Source organism: Periplaneta americana, chromosome 1 (assembly GCF_040183065.1).
Source record: "Periplaneta americana isolate PAMFEO1 chromosome 1, P.americana_PAMFEO1_priV1, whole genome shotgun sequence".
Taxonomy (NCBI): domain Eukaryota; kingdom Metazoa; phylum Arthropoda; class Insecta; order Blattodea; family Blattidae; genus Periplaneta; species Periplaneta americana.
The window spans coordinates 63,067,276-63,088,700 of record NC_091117.1 but is presented as its reverse complement, the minus strand read 5'-3'; the positions used below and the strand labels follow the sequence as shown (position 1 = coordinate 63,088,700).

Below are 21,425 nucleotides of genomic sequence, written 5' to 3'. Positions count from 1 at the left end.
ACTAAGTTCTTTGCAGCAACTGTTGCCAGCTGTACACTAAACATGCGGCTATAACAATATGAGTTTATTACGGGAACTTGTTGGCTGGGAGAAGTTATTTGAATTTCTGGCAACTGGTTTTATGTGCAAGTGAAATAAGATGGCGTCACAAATAGTTACTTAGTACGTACTATAATATATACAGGGTGAACCGTGAGTAATGTCATTAATTTCAGGAGGTTATTCTTCGAGATATTTCAAACAAAAAAAGTTTAATATAATTTTGATCGTTTTAGATTTCTTTTTGAGATAAAAATTGTTTTATTTGAAACATTTCATAGCTTGTTTTTGGATAGCCATTAATTTAATTCCCAATATGCTCAGTCAGTTTAAGAGAGCAGTGTATTATTATAATAAATTATAGAAATAATTTTAGTTTTGTTCTTCAAATATGTAGAAATTTGATAGGAACAAATGTGACATTGTAAAATTCCTTTTCAGAACGAAAAGTTGCATCTGTCGGTATCAAATTTCTCTCATATTAGAGGACAAAACTAAATTATTTCAATCATTTATCATAATACACTGGTCTCTTAAATTGATTGGGCATATTGAGAATTAAATCAATGACTTTCCCAAAAATTCTCTGAAATATTTCATATATAATAATTTTTATCTCAGAAAGTAAGCAGAAACGATCAAAATTGTATTAAACATTTGATTTAAATATCTGAAAGAATATCTTCCTGAAATTAATGTCGGTATGGTTCATTCTGTATACATTAGGCTATATATGTATTAAAATTTGGAAATACTTTCAGTTTTAAGATGCGAATATTTAAATGTTAGAATTATCATTTTGTAAGTCGCTGTTAATGCGTTGCACTACAAGCCTGAAGATCGTGGGTTTGATTTCCGATGATATAATTTATTTTATTCATTATAATGATAGCAATATTATTATTGTTATTAATTTGGATTTATTATTATTATTATTGTTATTATTATTATTATTATTATTATTATTATTATTATTACTTTATCCCTTAAATCAATGGTTCCCAACCTTATTTCGTTGACGACACACTTTACCGGAAGTCCACGATATCGCGTCACACTTACTTGTTTTCATTAAAAATAATAATATAACAATAACAACCAGTGCTTTTCTTCTGGAGAAAAAGGTGGCAGAACTCTGTGTAGAATATTTTATAGCGGACGGGGAGATGATTACTGTTCACTGCATGGGAATTTTGTCGCTTTAACTTCCTTTTCGTCCAACTAAGGCTTTCGATGTCTAAACGCAATTCAAATAAAAATTATATTAAAACATAGTTAGTCCTATTCACACAATATTCCGGTTACATGATGAAAAGTGTAACAAAAAGGTGCCGGAACGCCGTTCCAATACATACCGCCAGAAAAAAAAGAAAACATTGATAATTTCTATGCGGTGTCTGACATACAGTGCTATAAATAATAATAATAATGATTTATTTAACCTGGCAGAGTTAAGGCCATACGGCCTTCTCTAACACTCAACCAGGAGTAAAGACTGCGTTACAAAAGCACTACAAATTTACAAATTACACTACAATTTTACGCACAAAATTGAATAAGATAATAATAATAATAAAAAATAAACAACAAATAAGAAGAAATCGGACATAATATATAACATACAGAAAGAAAGAAAAAAGCATAATAATATGTGAACAGCAGGTCAAATTAAATAAGGCATACAAAAAAAAGACAATTATTCATCATAATAATAATAATAATAATAATAATAATAATAATAATAATAAAATAAGAATAGTAATAATGATGATAATAATAATAATAATAATAATAATAATAATAGTAGTAATAAAATAGTGCAGTACAAAGTATACAGTGAATACAATATTTCTAAGTACACACAATAAGGAAAATTAAGATTATATATAGCTCAACTTATCACATTAGAGATATAACATTATCGGAAAATATGAAAACAAAAATATAAAATAAGTTGAATATCATTAGAACATAAAAAAAATGTGAAAACGTGGAAACATGCAATACAACACTTGTCATAATAGTAAGTTAGTTTGGCAACTCGTCATAAGATAATTTTCTAACTTTGATTTGAAAGAATTCAATGTTCGGCAGCCCTTGACTTCAGGCGGCAGAGAGTTCCAGTGACGAGAGGTAGCAACAGTGAAGGATGAGGAATACAGAGACGATGCGTGAAGTGGAATTTCTAGCGTGTTATCGCGTTGTGATCGAGTGTTAATATTATGATAGCGAGAGAGAGTATGAAATCGAGCGAATAAATAATAGGGGGATGAAGAGTGCATAATTCGATATAAGAGGTAAATGTCAACACGCAATCTTAAAAAAAAAAAAAAAAAAAAAACATATAAGACACTCGGGATGTTGCTCATATTGAACTCCACGCCACGTTAAACCATATTACAAATTTCACTACTATATTTACGAAACGCAGTACGTTTTTGTGAACCATTTAGGGAATTTTCGCTCACATTATTTCAGTTAGCATTGCTGTCATCTAACCCAGAACTTGATTCAGATTGTCTTTTACGAATTAAATAGGCCTATTTGTCCACGATAAAATCTAAATAAAGCACTTTTGATAAAATAGTCGCACTATCACCGCTCACACGTATATACTGAAACTGACCAGTATGTTCTAACGATTCTATTACTAAGTGTGAAGAGTAAACGAATTACTATAGTCCCGTCGCTCCTATTTCCGGCAGCCAATCACGTTGCAGGTCCGGCTACATTGAAACGTATGCGTCTTGTGATTCGCTGATGACGACGTTATGCATTTCCTAAGGCTCGATAAATACTTAATATAATCGGCTGCCATTTTGCTCTTTCCTTGGCATTCGCAAAAAGCACATGAGGACGTTATTTGCCGCTCAATTATTTACTCAATTACAGTGCGTTTAATTTATTATCATAGGAGCAATGACATGATAATGCCTAATGGTGTGGCAAATAGATTCCTCGTCTGGTAGCTCGGGAACGAAAGAACAAAAATGGAGAACGATACTACCTACCTAGACTTTATAGAGCCTTCACTACCTAAGACGTAAGCAAAGAGGAGGAGTCACGCCGGGAATAACAGCGTCGCGACTATAAGCATCATTGCAGGTGTTCACTTTCATTCGAATTATCGCCAGGCAGAAAAATTAAACTGATCATTGTTGCAGGTGTTCACGTTTCATTGGTAAAGTCTGTCTCAAAATAAAATGTACCATACCAAAGACTTCGTTGTAAATAAAAAAAAAAATGCGTTGTAAAGAGACTTTCTGGATGGCATAAAATTTATTTTTCAGTTGCAAAATTTTGCGACACACTCCATGGGACTGCGCGACACACCGGTTGGGAACCTCTGTCTTAAGCCTTATAGCGTACCAGTTATTTAGCTAATCGAATTGTAGGTCTTCCTTGATTCTTATGTTCTCTTCATTAATTCTGACACGCCAATTTTAGATTTCTGCGGTTTAAATACTATTCTGAAACTTTCGAATCACATCAATGAATATTTACTTTATTCACAAATTATTAAAATGTAATATCTTCATCGTTCACTAATGTTCATAATTTCCTTTAATACCATATAAAGTAATTTATGTCATCCCCTTTCGTGGAAAATACATTTGAAAAAATGCAGCTGTCATGCATTATGGTCTTGACAACACGTGCATTTCCTATATTTCATTTCCTACTGTAATCGAGTGGATATTAATGGCCGATATTTAAGAGAGTATGACGTGTTGGAAATCGACTTCCTCTGCAGTAACCTCAAGGAGTAATGAAATATACAAGAATTTATTGTGTAACTATGGAGAAACTTTCATTTACGTAGAATGTTTGTTGCCTATGATTGTGGTGACGCGTTTGCCACAGAATTATCTGTGGTTGGAATTTCATGCGTGGTAACAATGTAGAAAAAACGGAGATAATGGTATATTCTGTAACAGAACGCATTTATCAAACTGTGGTTGCAAGTGTTGAAACTAAACTTTGATAATGTGGTAAAGACAAAGCTGCTATTTTGTGTACAAGTATTTTACATCTTGATTACACAACTTTTAGCACTGTATCACATCGGAATATGTATTATATGACTTTCTTGTGTTAAATTCTATCGTACCTGGTTTACATATTACGACCTATTATGGGTCATCCTCAGAACTGATCGTTGTTGATCTTGGCGCCTATTGTTTTGTTTCCTGTAAGGGTGTGTTTGTATGGTGTAATGTGAAGTCAAAGAGTGTGTGTGTTCTGAAATTGAGTCGTGTGTTGAGAATTTAATTGGGGTGTGTTTTTGTGTGTCTGTATATTTCATATTGTTCTAGTGTGTTTAGTTTCTGGCTTTTTGGTTGGATGTGTAGAATTTCCATGTCTGTGTTGATGTGTCTGTAGGTGTGGTTAGCATTTGTGACTGTTCTGCATATGTGGATGTGTTTTGTAATTTTGTTATGGCTGTGATGTGTTCTTTGTAACGTGTTTGAAATGACCTGTCTGTCTGTCCTATGTAGAAGTTGTTGCAGGTGTTACATTTGAATTTGTATACGACTGTGTGGTTGTATTTGTTTGTTTGTGTTGTTTGTGTGTTGAGATGTTTTTGTAGAGTGTTATTTGTTCTCTATGCGATATTGTAATTTAATTTCTTGAATGATGTTGCAATCTTGTGTGTGTTTTTGTTTTCGTATGTTAGTGTGATGTATTTTTTGTGTTCTTGTGCTTGTGTTGTATTCTTATGTTTTTTTGTGATTATGTTTTGTCTTACGTATTGTGTTGTCTATTATGTTAGGGTTGTATTCGTTTCTTGTGCTATGTATTTGATTGTGTTTAGTTCTTCGTTGTAATCCTGTTGGTTCATTGGTATGTTGAGTAGTCTGTGTACCATTGTTCGGAATGCAGCTTGTTTGTGTTGTGTTGGGTGGTTGGATGTGTTGTGTATGTGTGTTGTTGTTGTGGGTTTTCTGTATACTTTGACCTCCACATATGCAGAACAAATCACAAATGCTAACCACACCTACAGACACATCAAAACAGGCATGGAAATACTACACATCCAACCAAAAAGCCAGAAACCAAACATACTAGAACAATTTGAAATATACAGACACACAAAAACACACCCCAATGAAATTCTAAACACACAACTCAATTTCAGAACACACACACTCTTTGACTCCACATTACACCACACAAACACACCCTCAGAGGAAACAAAACAATAGGCGCCAAGACCAACAACGACCATTTCTGAGGATGACCCATAATAGGTCGAAACATGTAAACCAGGTACGGTAGAATTTAACACAAGAAAGTCATATAATACATATTCCGAACAAGTATTTTGTAAAACTACGGCTAGAGTTCATGCCTGATGGAGGTGGATTATACGAAGTTGCTACTTTAAGTAGCCTATAAGCACTTTATCTATCTGTAGTGGAGATTAAACTTGATAAAAGAGTGGAGTAAACGAAACTACAACTTCTCAAGTATAAAATTTTTTTCTCCTATGGCTCATTGTTAGATCGTTAAGCTTATAGTATATAAGTACATACCGATAACACAATAATTTAGTAACTTACCTTGTTCAATAGTTTCAATGCCATTCCTAGATATGTTGAGGATTCTGAGCTCGGGCATGTTCGGAAGATGTCTTCTTTCGTAAGACGTCCAGTCAGCACCAACCAATAGCAGGTCTTCAATGCCAAATCCTTCCAGATGAGGAAGGATTCCTTCAACTCTTATTGAGGCGGCGACGCCGTGTATTAAGTGGAGGCGTCTAACACGTCCCGCTAGTTTCACAGTGACGAGATTCCGGAGTTTTATCCAGAAATCCTCTGAATGAAGTCCGGTGTTGCTGTCTGTCAGGAAACCATCCGGCCACAGCATCCTCACATTGCAGGAGCAAGCAGACCTAGAAAATGTGCGAAAACATGAACTCACCATCCAATAGAGCAGGATGGGTTTGATTGTCAGTTTCAGTGCAGTACACGAATTTTCCATCTAACACAGAGTAAGGACTTCATGTCTGGCCAGTTACTTGAGATGAATATATTGTGTCACTGAATATTTTGAATGTTAATTTTCTGAAGCTAGTTCTGTAACGAGTGTACTGATTCATTAATTTTTGCGTGTCGTTTGTACCAATCAAGTCGAGAACTCGTCATTGTTTTCCATCGAGTCGAGCACCCGTCATTCCTTCCCAACAAGTTGAGAATTCATTATTTCCAAAGTCGGGAATTTATCACTGTTTCTCTTCTAGTCTAGAACTCGTCATTGTTAACCATCGAATAGAGAACTCATTTTTTTCCATCGAGTTGAGTGCTCGTCATTGTTTTCTTTAGTCCAGAGCTGGTCATTATTTCCCATAAAGTCGAGAACTCGTCATTGTTTTCCATCGAGTCAGGAACTCGTCATTGTTTCCATGGAATCAGGGACTCGCAATTGTCGTCCATCGAGTGGGAGACTAGTAATTGTTTCCCACGCAGTCGGAGGTTCGTAATTGTTTCCCATCGAGTCACGAACTTGCCATTTTTTTCCATCAAGTCGGGGACTCATTATTTTCCATCGAAGCGTGAAGGCATCAATATTTTTCATCGATTCGGGAATTCGTCATTGGTTTTCATCAAGTCAGAATTCACCATTGTTTTCCATTCCGTCCTAAACTCGCCATTGTTTTCCATCAGTCCTTGGACTCCATTGTTTTCCATCAATCCTTGGACTTCATTGTTTTCCGTCAATCCTTGGACTCCATTGTTTTCTATCGAGTCGGGGACTCGTTCATGTTTTCTATCGAGTTGGGGACTCGTCCCTATTTTCCATCGACTCGGGGACTCGTACCTGTTTTCCATCGACTTGGAGTTCGCTCCATCGAGTCGAGGAGTCGTCGTTGTTTTCCACCGAGTGGTGGGCTCGTTTTCTTACCCAATCTTGAGCAAACATTTATTTTCCATCGAGTTAGGGACTTGTCATTGTTTTCTGTTCGTAAATATGTTTATATTCTCTAAAATGATTAATATGTAAAAAATCTAGGTTGCCAAAAGATTTGAGAAATTCAAGATTCTGAGGAAACCAATCTTTAATTACATCAGAATTCTTCACTCTATGAAACGGTTGTCAAATAGATACGCAGCAATAATATTATAGTGTGACAAGGAAGGATGTGTCGACGTTACGAAACCACGCTGCGCAACAATTGTTAGTACTTGTCACGAATGTTACTCATCTCTAACTTAGTTCACCTTCAAAGGAATGCGTGTAAAGGCACATTTGATACTCGTAGTTTTACAGCAAAGGAAAGTTTGTTGATTTATTTGTCGATTTTATTTTAAAATATTTTCATTGAAGGGTTCAGAATCATAGTGGGCCAAACGCCATTTATCAGAAACGGAGAAGCAAGAGTTAAAGTTAAGTGGCTATCATAGTTTAATGAAGATTGACATATCATTTAGTTTTAATGTATATACTTCATATTACTTGTTGTATGTTTCCATTGAATTATGGTAATAATTTCATTTTAACCCTTGTTTCTACGGTTTTAGTAAATGATGCTTGGTCTACTATGGTTCTGAAACCTTCAGTTCTTCAAGATCACAATAAATTGTGTGCATTTTTGTAGACTTAGAATTTCTAATTTATATATCTTCTCACCATTCGTGAGCTGCCACAAGGGACAAAGAGTATTTAACCATAGAAATTTTTACAAGTTCATGAAAACCATTGATTTTGTTTCAACAATGAAATTCCTACAAATAATTTCCTGCAAATATTTTTTTTGAGATTAGTAAAAATATACCTATTTTTTAGAAGTGTTACAAAAAAGTAAAGAATGCTACTGAACTTAGTTTGATTTCGAATATAGGTGATTCTTCAGGAGAGCAATTGACCCTTTCAATGCAGCTAAGGTTACAATGGGAATAATACAGTAGATGAAGGTATTCCAAGCCTCTTAAACACATCTTTCATGAAAAGAGTAGCAGTACCTCTTGCTCCAACCAGAAGTCCGATTACTTCAAGCTCTTTTAGCTGGTATTTTTTAGGTAATAGGGAATGGTAGGATTGTAGATATTCTTTTTTTCATTATTCACTTCTGCTAGCTGTTCCTCATCCGTTTCGAAACGCACAATGGGATCAATTATGAATCCAGATCTTGTAGATTCCTTGAAAGCTATTATATCTATGCGCCGTGTACTGCCAGTGACAGAGAGACCATGTACTTCTTCAAAGGTGTTGTAATCGGCATGTTTAAGGGCAGTGGCTATAATTGATCGTACTTGGTGGTGTCTAGCGTTTCGCAGAGCTTCGCCGTGCGGACAGGATCCCAGGACGTACTGTAAATAGGTTTTAAAGTAGGCATGAAATGGAGAAATGTGTGAAAATATAGTAATGAAGTCACTATAAAAATTCTACATTTGAAACGTGAACACTTTTTCAAAGAAAAGGATCCCATAAGGTGGAATTTCAAAATCAAATACCGAAACAGGTGAGTTTTTAATTATTTAAGCCTGTATTTATAAATATAAATGCATGACATCTGTCAAACTACACGCTTAATGTAAAGAACTGTTGCCGCTGTTCACTTACTGATCTAACCATCAACTTCTGTTCACTCTTCTCCTGTGCTCGTCACCAACGACTGTTTATTTATTTTTATTCTTTTAAATTAAGTTCATGTTGTCAATCTGCAAAATTATTAACGTCCTGTATGATATTATTGTGATGTACCGAGGTACATATCGTCGTTGTTCCTGCAATAACTCCTATGTGCAAAATATGAAATTTTTCAGTAGGAAGGAAAAACACATTTATTCATCCTATGGCAATGGTACATAGGAGATTGTGAATTCTTACATTTTCGAAAGAAACAAATGTAATTACATGTAGGAGATTTTATTATCTGCTGTACCACTATTTAAATAATTTAATAGAGCGAAAATCTGAAAATCAATAAATATGGCACATAGAAGTTACTGCAGGAACAAGGACGATATGATATTTGCGTGCAGGAATTCTGCATTACTTAATGATGAAGGATGGGTAGAGCGGAGAAAAATTCTCTCCGGCACCGGGACTCGAACCCATATTTTCAGCTCTACGTGCTGACGAAAGTTTTTTTTATAGATAAATAGAAGACTGTAAATGATATAGGAAAGCCAATAAAAATAGGCATAAAATAAAACTTACGAGTTACAGCTGAGACAAAACTCGTCGGATATGATTTCCGCCATAGGTTCTGAGGTATTGAAAATGGCATCAAGTTTGATTTCGTCCATAGCCAAGCTGAAGAGTATGAGGGAAATGGGCACTTGCGACACTGAGAAGCCATTTTCTTGTGACGCAAGATTATTGTGTACCTCCAGACTCGTCCTCTCGAGCACAAGACATCTTCTGCAACAACAAATACAATGGCTTGGGAATAGCTCGAGTGTTTAATTCGGACTGGTGTTATTGTTGGTGATTATCAGTCAACATTACGTTGGCACTTTTTATAATAGAAATAATATTAGACGACCACCAAAACTATAATAATAATAATAATAATACTAATAATAATAATAATAGTAATAATAATAATAATGATAATAATAATGATAATAATAATAATAATAATAATAATAATAATTTCGAGTCTTGCCTTCTACATGACAGTTTAATTGAATAAATGAAACTAAGTTTTGAATTAGACTACGAATAAATGAATGAATAAATGGAAGAACTAAGAAATAATTTACTACGTAAATGAATAAATTTTTGTTTGATAAATGAATACCGGTACATTTTTATTTGATGAATGAATAATTTATTGTATGAAGAAGTAAAATAAATAGTGCGCAACATAAAAAACGAAATGATACACAGTTAAATGTACAAGTAAATTAACAAGCGAATTAATTAATTAATAAGGCAATAAGTATGTCAACGAATAAATCAATTAATGCCCAAGTAAATGAATGAAAAATAAATAAATAAATAATAAAAAATAAGTAAGTTAATGGATTAGAAAATAAGTATGTAAAGAAAATAAAATAATATATTAACAAGGGAGTTAGTATTATAGTAAATGAATTAATAAATTAGTAATAAATGAACAAATAAAACAAATTATTTAATTAATAATCGAGTTATTTTATTAATGAATAAATTAAGACAAATGGATATTAGAAATAAATTAATTTTGTACACAATTATGTAAATAAAGACATAAAGTAACATATACAAGAAGTCATAGCTTTTGAATAGTGGATTAGGAACTTTAAGGTTACTGTCTCAAAACTAGTTGTCGTAGGATCTATCAGGTTCTTATATTTTGTTCATTGAAACTTGAAACATAAAATAAATAAAGCTTTTGAGGTAAGTAATTTAATAACAAAATAGACACGAAAGTTCTAACCCGGGAACTTATATTATCACTCATCATAAACAGCACAATATTTTAAGGAGGTGAATCACTACCTGTTTCCTGAGAGTGCGCTGGTGTTGGTGGATGGGGCTGAATTTTCTGTACTCGAGTTCAGGACTCTGAACGACGATGTTATTTTAAAGAACACTCTGTTATTCGTCAAGAGATCTGACTCGACGAAACGTGCTGTGTATACAACGCTGCAAGTCACCTGTAACAGAACAAGAAAGTCGGAATAAGATAACTTCTTCAGACTGGTCCACAATAAACCGGGAACGGAAACGACAACGAGAACGGAAATATTGTTAAAATAAATGTGTTTAAATGTGAGCATTCAGAGTTAACTTTCACTTTTCCGTTCCCGGGCTCCAGCAAGCTTCTCTTTAATTCTGAATGCTCACATTTAAATACATTTATTTTAACAATATTTCCGTTTTCGTTCTCGTCGTTTCCGTTCCCAGCTTATTGTGGACCAGAGTTTACGCGGCTTTGTTCGGTATATTAAATTATAGAATTTATGTGACAAAAACTGTTCTCACTCGTCCGCCACATTCTTGAACCTTTCCCCATTTCTCTCATTTTCATTTCCTGCTGATTTTTCTATTGTCTTATGTGCCGGTACTATTCTTCTCTCATTGTTCTCTCTTCTCCTCCTCTTTTCAACTTTCTTCTCCCCCTTCTATCCATTCCTTTTCTCTTCTTTCCCATGGGTTGGGGACAACTCGTCACAAAAAATTGGCCACAGAGACAATTCGTCATATAATTGAAATTCGTAACAGTGTACAACTGGTCACATGCTCATATTGGCCACAGGAAGAATTCGGTAATATTGGCAACAATAAAATAAACATAAATGTGTGTGTTGTATTGATATGTTAGTCATTGTGTACAAACACCTTTACAGCTCAAAAAATTATTTGTTTTTCAAACAAAGTATAACAACGAATAATAAATTTGTATGGTTACCAGTAGGCCTACATCAAGTCAGCAGTGTGAAACTAATTTGGAACTATGACGGATGAAATCCGTTTTACAAAATCTGAAAGATATCACGACAAACTAATATATCAACAATAGGCTATATGTTCACGAGAGACAGAAGAAATACGCAAAGTGTTGCCATTGATTACAATTGAAGCCAATAATAAAATTACAAAAGAAAACAGTTGAAGTTGAAGAAGTGTACAGGAAAATTGAGAGGGCGGCCACTCTCATACCAAAAAGAAGCGGAAGTGCGTTGACATAGACGGACGAATTTTACGTATAGTTGAAAAATACCCGCAATACAAGGCAGAAGGCACCATCATCGGGTACCTAAGAGCTATAAGCCACAATCTGGCAGAACATTTTTGAAACCAATTGCAATTTACAGATTTTGAAAGCAATTTAAATTCACATAATATAGAGTTGTTCAGGCAATCATGATTTAATTTTTGTACCTCTGTGTCGAATTATGACGAATTGTCTATCTGTGACGAATTGTCTCTGCGACTAATTTTCTGTGACGAATTGTCCGGAACCGCTTTCCTTTATTCTGATTCGTTCTCCCCTGTTCTTATAAGGCTCCTCTCCTCTCCTCTCCTCTCCTCTCCTCTCCTCTCCTCTCCTCTCCTCTCCTCTCCTGTACTTTTTTCTCGTCTTCTCTCCTTTCCCCCTCTATCCTTTCCCTTCGCGTCCTCTTTTTTCTTCTATTTCGTCTTCTTGTCTCGTATCCTCTCCTCTCTACTTTTCTCTCTCTTCTCCTGTCCTCTTCTGTCGCTTCTTCTCTCCTCTCTTCTACCCTCCTTCCCTTAGTCTCTTTTCAACTCTTTCTACTCTTTAACTGCAATTTTTCTGCTTTATTTTACTCCCATGCTCCTTTTTTCCCCTCTTCTCTGCTCTCCTTTACTCTGCTTTGCTCCCCTCTCCACTTCAATCGTCCTCTACTTCCCCTAAGCTCTCCCACGGCACTCATTTCCCATCTTCTCTTTCCCACTTTCCCTTCTTCTGTTCTATTCTCATTCTCTCCCTCCCTCCCTCCCTCCCTCCCTCCAATGATTAAACTATTCTTCCTGTTATGAGTTGGTGAGTTGGCCTTGGATTTGAGGGAGGTGGGATATGATTGTAGAGATTGGAGTAATCTTGCTCAGGATAAGGACAGATGGCGGGCTTATGTGAGGGCAGCAATGAACCTCCGAGTTCTCTAAAAGCCATTTGTTAGTAAATAAATAGATATATTCAGCAGTTGGAAAGATTTGCACATTTTTACGTCAACGAGATGGGTCAAATTTCGCCTTGTTCCTCTGAGCACGATTTTATGTTTATTTCATTATGTTATTGAATAATTATATCGAAAGAATTCTGCGATATAATTTTAGATATTACGGAGTATGTTACGCTAATTAGTAGTTACTTTTAAAAGATAAAAGGATTTTTTTGCAACCTGAGGTAACGTTGGAAGCAGACGCTTTTTTAAAAGAAAATCCAAGTGTTCCGGGGTTAAAGTTTATTTGTGATAATAGCGGTGGGCGTGTGATTACACTAATGGAACAGACATATTTGGGCTAGGTAGGAACGTGATCGCAAGCAATTTCCAGAGTGCTTGATGGGGTGCACTGACTTTTCCTCGAATGGGGGAGGCTCGGCCATGAACTAAAGATGCGTCTGAGCTGGCAATAGAGTTGTTTGGCCCAGGGCTCTACCCCCGACTGATGTAAAGCACCACTTGTCGGGTCAAGAGTGCTCGCACGTGGACCACTCTAAGAACTGGCTTAATTGATTGCTTCGCTGCCGCTTTTCCTGTGAGTTGTGGGGCAATTCGTGAAGGACATCGATTTACCAGGATCCGAGTAGATGAAGCGTGTCTGAAGGTTACACATTAACGTGATAAGTTTAATCAAACGTTCCTAGCAAACAAGAAATGATAATGTAATTATCTTCATTGTGCACTGAAAGAGCTTGGTTAACTAGGGATGGAGGAGAGAGAAACGCAGAAGGAAATAGACAAAAGGGCGAAAAAATTGGTAATTACAGATTTGAAGAACGATAGTGAAAAGGGGAAAAATGAAAATTAACAAACACTAAAAATACAAGATAAGGAGAAAAGAACTTAAGGAAAATAATTACTGATATATTTATATATATGCCGGAAAATGTGGAACAACGATAAAGTTTAAGAGTATGTTCTGCTAACTAGAAATATAAATAATTGAACAAAACAGAAATTAATACAAATTCATAAAGGAACCTGAATACTTAGCAAGAAATAATGAAGTAGATGTAGCTTTTAATTTCAATTAAACAGGAAAAGGAAGAAAAATAATTTTAAAGTTAAGAAAAAGAGAAAAGAAAATGGAAGATGTGAAAAAAAAGAATAAAAAGTCAATTAATGGCGAAAACAAATAGGGTAGGCTAAAGGTTGCTAATACTGTGATACTAATAATATTATGACCGTTCTTTTTGAGAAATTTTTACAATTGAAGAGTTCAGAGCCATAGTGTACCAAGCGCCATTTATTAAGAACGGAGAAAGCAAGAGTTAAAGTGAAGTGATTAGCATAGTTTAATGAAGATTGACATATCATTTAGTTTTAATGTGTATATTTTATATTACTTGCTGTATATTTCCATTGAATTATGGTAAAAACTTCATTTTAACGCATGTTTTCTACGGCTTTAGTAAATGGCGCTTGGTCCACTATGGTTCTGAACTCTTCAATTTTACCGAGCGAGAGAAAGGTCGGTTTTTTGCGTCAACGTATTAAGGGAATGTTCGTGGACAAGTTTCTGCACAAAACCGGTCCTTCTCTCGCTCAGTGAAATTGTAAAAATTCTCAAAATGTATTATCATAATATTATTAGTATCACAATATTACCAACCTTTACCCTACTAAGTGCCGGAAAGGACAAATGAAAATAAATGGAAATGAACATTCGAAATAAATACAAAAAAAGTAGGTTTACGTTGAAAGACGTCCAAAAGTTAAAACTAAGAGAATTTAAAGATAGGAAATAGATTAAAAATAGGGAAGAAAGAAGCAAAATATATATAACGAATGTAAGGAAATGAAGTAGTCTAGTTCAGTTTCAGAATGTCTCCGAACTGTTGCTGGAACATTTCTATTTCAATTAATTTTGTAATTATATAGTCTAGAATATTTCTCAATAACATTATCACCGTTATACAGAAAAGTTCACATATTTTCATAGTCTTATAAAAGAATTCACTCGTGTTTGTTAATTTTACCGTCTTTAACCTCAAAAATATCACTCAATGATTTTTGTCAGCCAAAATTTCAATGTACGGTAGTGGCAAAAAACCGGACCGACCCTTGTAGCTGATTTCAGAGCCTTGTTCACTCCAGAGCACGATAGACTGGTAACTAAGACTTTCGTGGTTCGAATCCTGCCTGGGAAGGAAACTTTTTTTGTTCCTTATTCAAATTTATTCCCAATACTTTTCGATTGCTGGTAAAATTCATGTTCTGGGAATAATAAGTTAATTATGTACTAAAATACCGCTGCAATCGAAAAGTATTGGGAATAAATTTGAATAAGGAACAAAAAAAAGTTTCCTTCCCAGGCAGGATTCGAACCACGAAAGTCTTGGTTACCAATCTATCGTGCTCTGAGTGAACAAGGCTCTCAAATCAGCTACAAGGGTCGGTCCGGTTTTTTTTTTTGCCACTACTGTACATTTGTTGTACAAGGTTGTAGCCATTGTGGACAAATCACATGCGAAAACTGTTTTTCTGCCTTACTTCTAACCTTTTTACAAAAATACTCCTTACCTTTTTTAAGTTGTAAGAACAATTTTTTAGAAGTATCGACTCCTTCCCTTCGAATGTAGGACACGTGTTGGATGTTGAATTGTCGAATGTGGTTAACGCCAGCAATCCATTCACAAGAACGCAACTGGTTAGTATGAAGTATGTTTTCCAGTTACACCCGTATGTCGCCATCATTGCTTCTGAAATTATCATTTAGTAATGTAAAGTACGATATTGAAAATAGCGAAGGTAGCTTAAATTTAATTTATTAGTTTCAAAGTAAGTTATACTTTCTATGCTTTAACTTAAAGACATTCGACCTACACTAAGAGAAAATGCTTACTGATAAAACAAAATTGAACAACGTAAACGACAGCATTCCTATACACAAGGAAATATCGTGTATATACAGTAATAACATTGAAGTGTTTATTATAGTCCATAAGAGGGGTTTTAACGTACTTAAAAATAACAATGTTATTCAGGGACATTCTCATGTGCCTATGTACAGTATATAAGTTAATAATTAATTATTGTCAGTGGCACGAAAACAATTAGTACATTATATTTTAATGCATTATTATTATTGTTATTATTATTATTATTATTATTATTATTATTATTATTATTATTATTATTATTATTATTATTATTGTATTTACTTGAGTAATAGACGCACTCTTTTTAAATAATTTTTAAATTAAAAATCCAGGGTGCGTTTTATTTGCTGAAAACATTTTAGAAGAATAAGAGTCCGATTGTATATTACCACAGGTAGCAATTGAAAATGTAATGAGTACGTTATGCAGGGATTTTTTCCCCCCTTCATATTAATGTCAAAAATTGGGGTGTATACATTATGCGATGACGTCTGTTACGGGAGTAAATACATTATTATTATTATTATTATTATTATTATTATTATTATTATTATTATTATTAATATTATTATTATTATTATTACATAAGTGTTCTGCCCAAGGGCAGGTCTTTCACTACAAACCAGCAGTCTCCAGTCTTTATTATATTCTGCCTTCCTCTTAGTCTCCACATATTATGATCCATATATCTTAATGTTGTCTATCATCTGATATCTTCTTCTGCCCCGTACTCTTCTCTCGTTCACCATTCTTTCTAATGTATCCTTGAGTAGGCAGTTTCTTCTCAGCCATTGACCAACCAATTCCTTTTTCTGTTTCTGATCAGTTTCAGCATTCTTCTTCTTCTTCTTCTTCTTCTTCTTATTATTATTATTATTATTATTATTATTATTATTAAGTCAACTTTCTGAAGACAGGCTTAAATCTCATAAGAACTACAGCGGATTTTCGGTCCCGATACTGAACGTGATGTACGTCATTTGCAGGGGGTCATTGAACTCATCGCTACTCGCCCTCCGTAAACCAAGGGGCGTGACATATTGTCGCAGTGAAGGAACCGAAAATTCGCTGTGTGCTTATAAGTGACACAATAAGACATCACTCATGAGACAACTATGCCAGGAGGTAATATGTTAGGGTGGCCAATTATTATTATTATTATTATTATTATTATTATTATTATTATTATTATTATATTTAATTTATTAGAGTGCGGGAAAGAATTTACTTATTCTCCTACTGTTAAATTTTTGATTCAACGTTTTTCGAAACTACGGTAGGCATACATAGCCTGTGTGTTGGCTGCAGGACTGAAAAATGACACTTGGTGAAAGAACCAACAGATCTGTCCCTTCTACTTAACTTTCTCTGCGATGGGATCGAAACGAAGTACCGAAATGTTAGATGGTTTTACATGCATCACAGAACGCAAAACTAAATATATATAACCTATACATATCTATTACAACATATCAATAAGTAAATAATGAAAAATAAACAATAAAAATAAAAAAAATGATTAAAAATGAAAGTAAGTAAATAAATAATAATGTAATAAATAAATAAAAATAAGTAAATGCATAAAAAGTAAGTTAACAAATGAAAATGTAAATGAATAAAACATAAATAAACAAATGAAAAAATATGTAAATAAATAAAAGTAAATAAATAATGAACAAATAAATAACTATTTAAACTTCACGTTAAAAGAATGTACCTACAGAGATTTTGCTCTTACTTTTACGACTTACCTTTATCTTAGTTGATTATAAAATAATCCATTTGAATTGCCATAAAATTTTAATATGTAAAGTAAAACGTTGTATTTGTAGAGACGAACATAAAATGGTATTATCAACAAGGAACGTTATTAATACTGTATCAATGTATCACATGCGTAAGATGTCTCCAAATAAGGTTACCACAACGACCGACAGTTGCGGTACACAGTTCACACTTCACTAACGAAAGACACCAAGTGCTACGGATTTCTACAATCACTGTGACAACTTGTCCACCTAAGAACACTATGAAACAACATGACAGGACTCTTCCCTGGCGCCGTTGGTAACCATAACATGGCTTGGCGAAGCCAACACTCCTACTTCCTCTGTGAAATCCCAGTTGTTCTTACTCATTGTGTGTGTCAGAGGGGGGGGGGGAGTAGGCCTTTACAACCAGTTTCACGCGATGACGACTGTAGGTTATGTAAAGGATATGTATGAAAGTTCTGATCTGGAAACCAGGAAAAAACAGTGGTTGTATAGTTTCCTTGTATATTTTGTTTTCTTTTATAGCCTTACGTGGCTGATCACGACGTACAGAAAGATTAAAATGCAAGGTCATGATAGTGGTTCCAATCCCACCTAGGGCAGCAGTCTCAAGGTCAACGCACAGAAACTGGGATAGAGACAGAGAGTACATTCAGGTACCGTACAGTAATCGCTCATGTAGCCAATTCAGCGGTTTTCCCGCTAGATGTAGCGTCTTTCAGTGTTAGCTTATCGGGTAAAATTTATGAAATTTGTATTGCTGATATAGGGATTTAGCGGGATTTTAGTACTCATAGCGGCAAAATAATCTCATTTTATATTGACAATACAGAAATTTAGCGACTTCTGCATTGTTTCATAGTGGTTTTTTAAGAATCAAATTGGCAGCATTGGTCAGCTGATGAGTTAAGATGGTTAAGGTTGAACAAGGAAGTTGCAGGCCTGAAGGAGAAATATTTTTTAGCTCTACGTAGGGTGGCCAGCGAATAGGCATTATAAAGAATGGACACTAGCGAATTTTCCTTTGTTTTGTTTCTCTGTGCGCCAGCGTTTAGTTCTACTTTCAAGCGCTAGAGGTTAGTGTAATCGAGCATAGGCTAAGATAATAATTGAGAATAGAGTTGAGGCATAGGATTCAAACAACGCCTACCTTATTGCATAATCCAGTAACGCTTTGCTTCAAATAAATTCAAGTTAACAGCTTTTCCCTATTTCTCGGTGACGAACTAGTTATAATAATTTTTTATATTTCAGATATAATAAATTATATTATAAAATAATATAATGCATTATAAAATTATGTATCAAATTCGTTTAATATTTGTATATAATGTAATATAGGTATATGCTTTTACTTCTCATAAGAGTTTTGTTTTTCCATGTTCAGTGCTATCAAATCATTACATATTTTAATTGTTGTTGGGTCAACGTCTCCACTCTCATTATAAAGGAACTCTAGAGTCTAGACATTACAGTTAATGACGGATTTATTATTTTATGGATCCAATTTATTTTATTTGAGTACATAATGTACCTAGATGTATTAATTATATGTGTTATATTTCCGCTGTGTCGACCAGAGTATATCCAAGGACTCTGGTGTCGACTGCTAGCTGGTGTGATGTCAGCGCCAACTCTAGGGAGAAAGCAGAATCTCACGCTCTAGCTGGCTTGAAGGTCATTGAAATCAGTGCGGCTACATCAAAGGTACCGACGCGAAGTGTCCATTCTTTATAATCCCTATTCGCTGGGATGACCAGACGTCCTCTTTTGTCCGGACATGCCCTCCTTTTTAGGCCTTTGCCCGGGGTCCGGGCGGATTTTTTAAAAATCAAGAAATGCCTTGTATGCCTGATATTTTGAAACTACCTGATTTGACGCCTTTTTCAAGTAATTTGCCTATAGGTGGCAGCAGCATCGACGGAACATACTGTTTGCCAATAATCATAACTAGACTTCGTTGAATTGCCACACGCAGCATGCAATCAGGTTGCCGGTGTACGGTAGTATAGAGGAGGTGGGCGACCTCCCGGTTTCGTAGTATAAGCAGTTCATGTTAAGAGTTGTGACCGGTCCAAATAGATACAGCAGCTACAGATAATGTATACCTATCTAAGCACTTTTTGCATTACTGTGGTTGGAATAGTCAAAGCTTAACATTTGTTCAGTGCAGACAAGAATTAAATCAAACATACTACAATGAGAGTGTTGCTGTTCCAAATAATTGCCCCTGGAATACCCTTACCCCCACAGCCAGTCTTGAGCCGTTGGGAAACGTGGTTGGATGTTGTTAATTATTATGCAGAACATTACGGCAAAATAATGGAAGTAATTGATCCATTGGATAGCACAGACAGTTCCGCTGTTGCAGCTTTAAAATCATTGCCTTCTGAACAGCTATTGAAAGATATTCTGTTCATTGATTCTAATTTTTAAATCGTGTCGAAAGGCATCATCCTGTTAGAATCGTCTAAACTATAACTCTCAGAAGCCCTTAATATAGTGGATAAAGTATCACAAACCGTTATCCAAAATAACAATTCATTAATTTCAGAAAAAGTGAAATGCAAATTGAGAAACATTATTGCTAAAAATTCTGCCTATTCACAACTTCCTATTATAAATTATGTACCATCAGGTCACGACAAGATATCTGAAGTTGGTGTACTAAAAGGTAGTGACTATCCGTTCTTCAAATATGTACGTATTACATCGTGTGATGTTGAACGTACATTTTCCTAAAATAACAACTGTTTAAGTGACCATCGGAGGAGGTTACTTTGCAGTCGCTCAAAATGTTCACTGCAATGCACATATTCAAGGATGATGTGAGTATCTTACATTTAAGAGTTAATATATCTCACTATAAAATAATTGTGTATTTACATGTTTAGACATTTCCTACTTCAATGATCATTTATTGTATTTCTTGAATGCAGGATACATGTTTTTATTGTAACCTCAGTATATTGCTCAGTGATTACATCAGAGGCATACTGCATCCGTTGCACGTCCCCTTCTCATACACTCTATACCGCGTGCGCAGTAAACCTTGCGATTCTCGTGGCAATTCCACGAAGTCTAATCATAACTTTCTTTTGCTCCTCCTTGTTATGGTCGTTGCTCACAGGTAGCTAGTAAATCGAGAGATCGAGGTGCGAATATAGATCTAAATATTTTCTGTCCTCTTTAATAATAATTATAGTTCCCTTGACTTTCGTATGTAGGCCTAGCTAACTAAAATTATTAAGTTTTTCGTAATTATTTTGTAATAAAATAGGTATTAACATACTTTTAAGCCTGATATAAGCCTAAATCTGTACTGTATATTTTTTGTAATGACGTTAAAATGTTATGTTTTATTTAACGACGCTCGCAACTGCAGAGGTTATATCAGCGTCGCCGGATGTGCCGGAATTTTGTCCCGCAGGAGTTCTTTTACATGCCAGTAAATCTACTGACATGAGCCTGTCGCATTTAAGCACACTTAAATGCCATCGACCTGGCCCGGGATCGAACCCGCAACCTTGGGCATAGAAGGCCAGCGCTATACCAACTTGCCAACCAGGTCGACTGTGTAATGACGTAATGTAAAGTATAATATAGGCCTAAGCCTAAATCTAAGTACATATTTTCTGTTCTCTTTTTTCAAACAATGTCCTCTTTTTTATCCATTTGAATCTGGTCACCCTAGTTCTACGTAATATGCGAGGTTCAATAAACCATTTAAAAAATCAGCTAATTTGGGAATGAATTTCTTAAGTAGTTTTCAACAAATCAATAATAATAATAATATCTATACATATTTTCTAATGAGTGTGAATGATTAAAACGAAGAAACATGTGATGCCTTAAGAACCATACACACGTTACGTAATTGAAGATCTCCCCGGAATTAGGGTGTAACCAACAAATCTGTAATACATGTCAGAGGAGGAGGAAAAATAATTTCAGGGGCATATTTCGTTAGGCATATATTTACAAGCATACAAGTTTATTCAGCTATTGGATGAAATAATTTATTGTTATGAATAAATGCTTCAAAATTACTTTTTCCACCTTTTTCTTTAATTCGATGTTACATCAATTTTCCGGCGAGGTCCTCA

General features: G+C 34.8%; 1 protein-coding gene across 1 annotated transcript in view; it reads right to left on the bottom strand.

The window, feature by feature from the left end:
- LOC138696366 (toll-like receptor 2) overlaps positions 1-17,659 on the bottom strand; it is a 35,377-nt gene extending 17,718 nt beyond the window's left edge. The window contains exons 1-5 of the mRNA XM_069821231.1: positions 17,299-17,659; positions 15,189-15,367; positions 10,474-10,631; positions 9,205-9,408; positions 5,604-5,935 (exon numbers count right to left, since the gene is read on the bottom strand). Coding sequence (XP_069677332.1) covers positions 5,604-5,935; positions 9,205-9,408; positions 10,474-10,631; positions 15,189-15,362 — 868 coding nt within the window. The 5' untranslated portion in view covers positions 15,363-15,367; positions 17,299-17,659. The remainder of the gene's footprint in view (positions 1-5,603; positions 5,936-9,204; positions 9,409-10,473; positions 10,632-15,188; positions 15,368-17,298) is intronic.
- Positions 17,660-21,425: the final 3,766 nt, after the last annotated feature.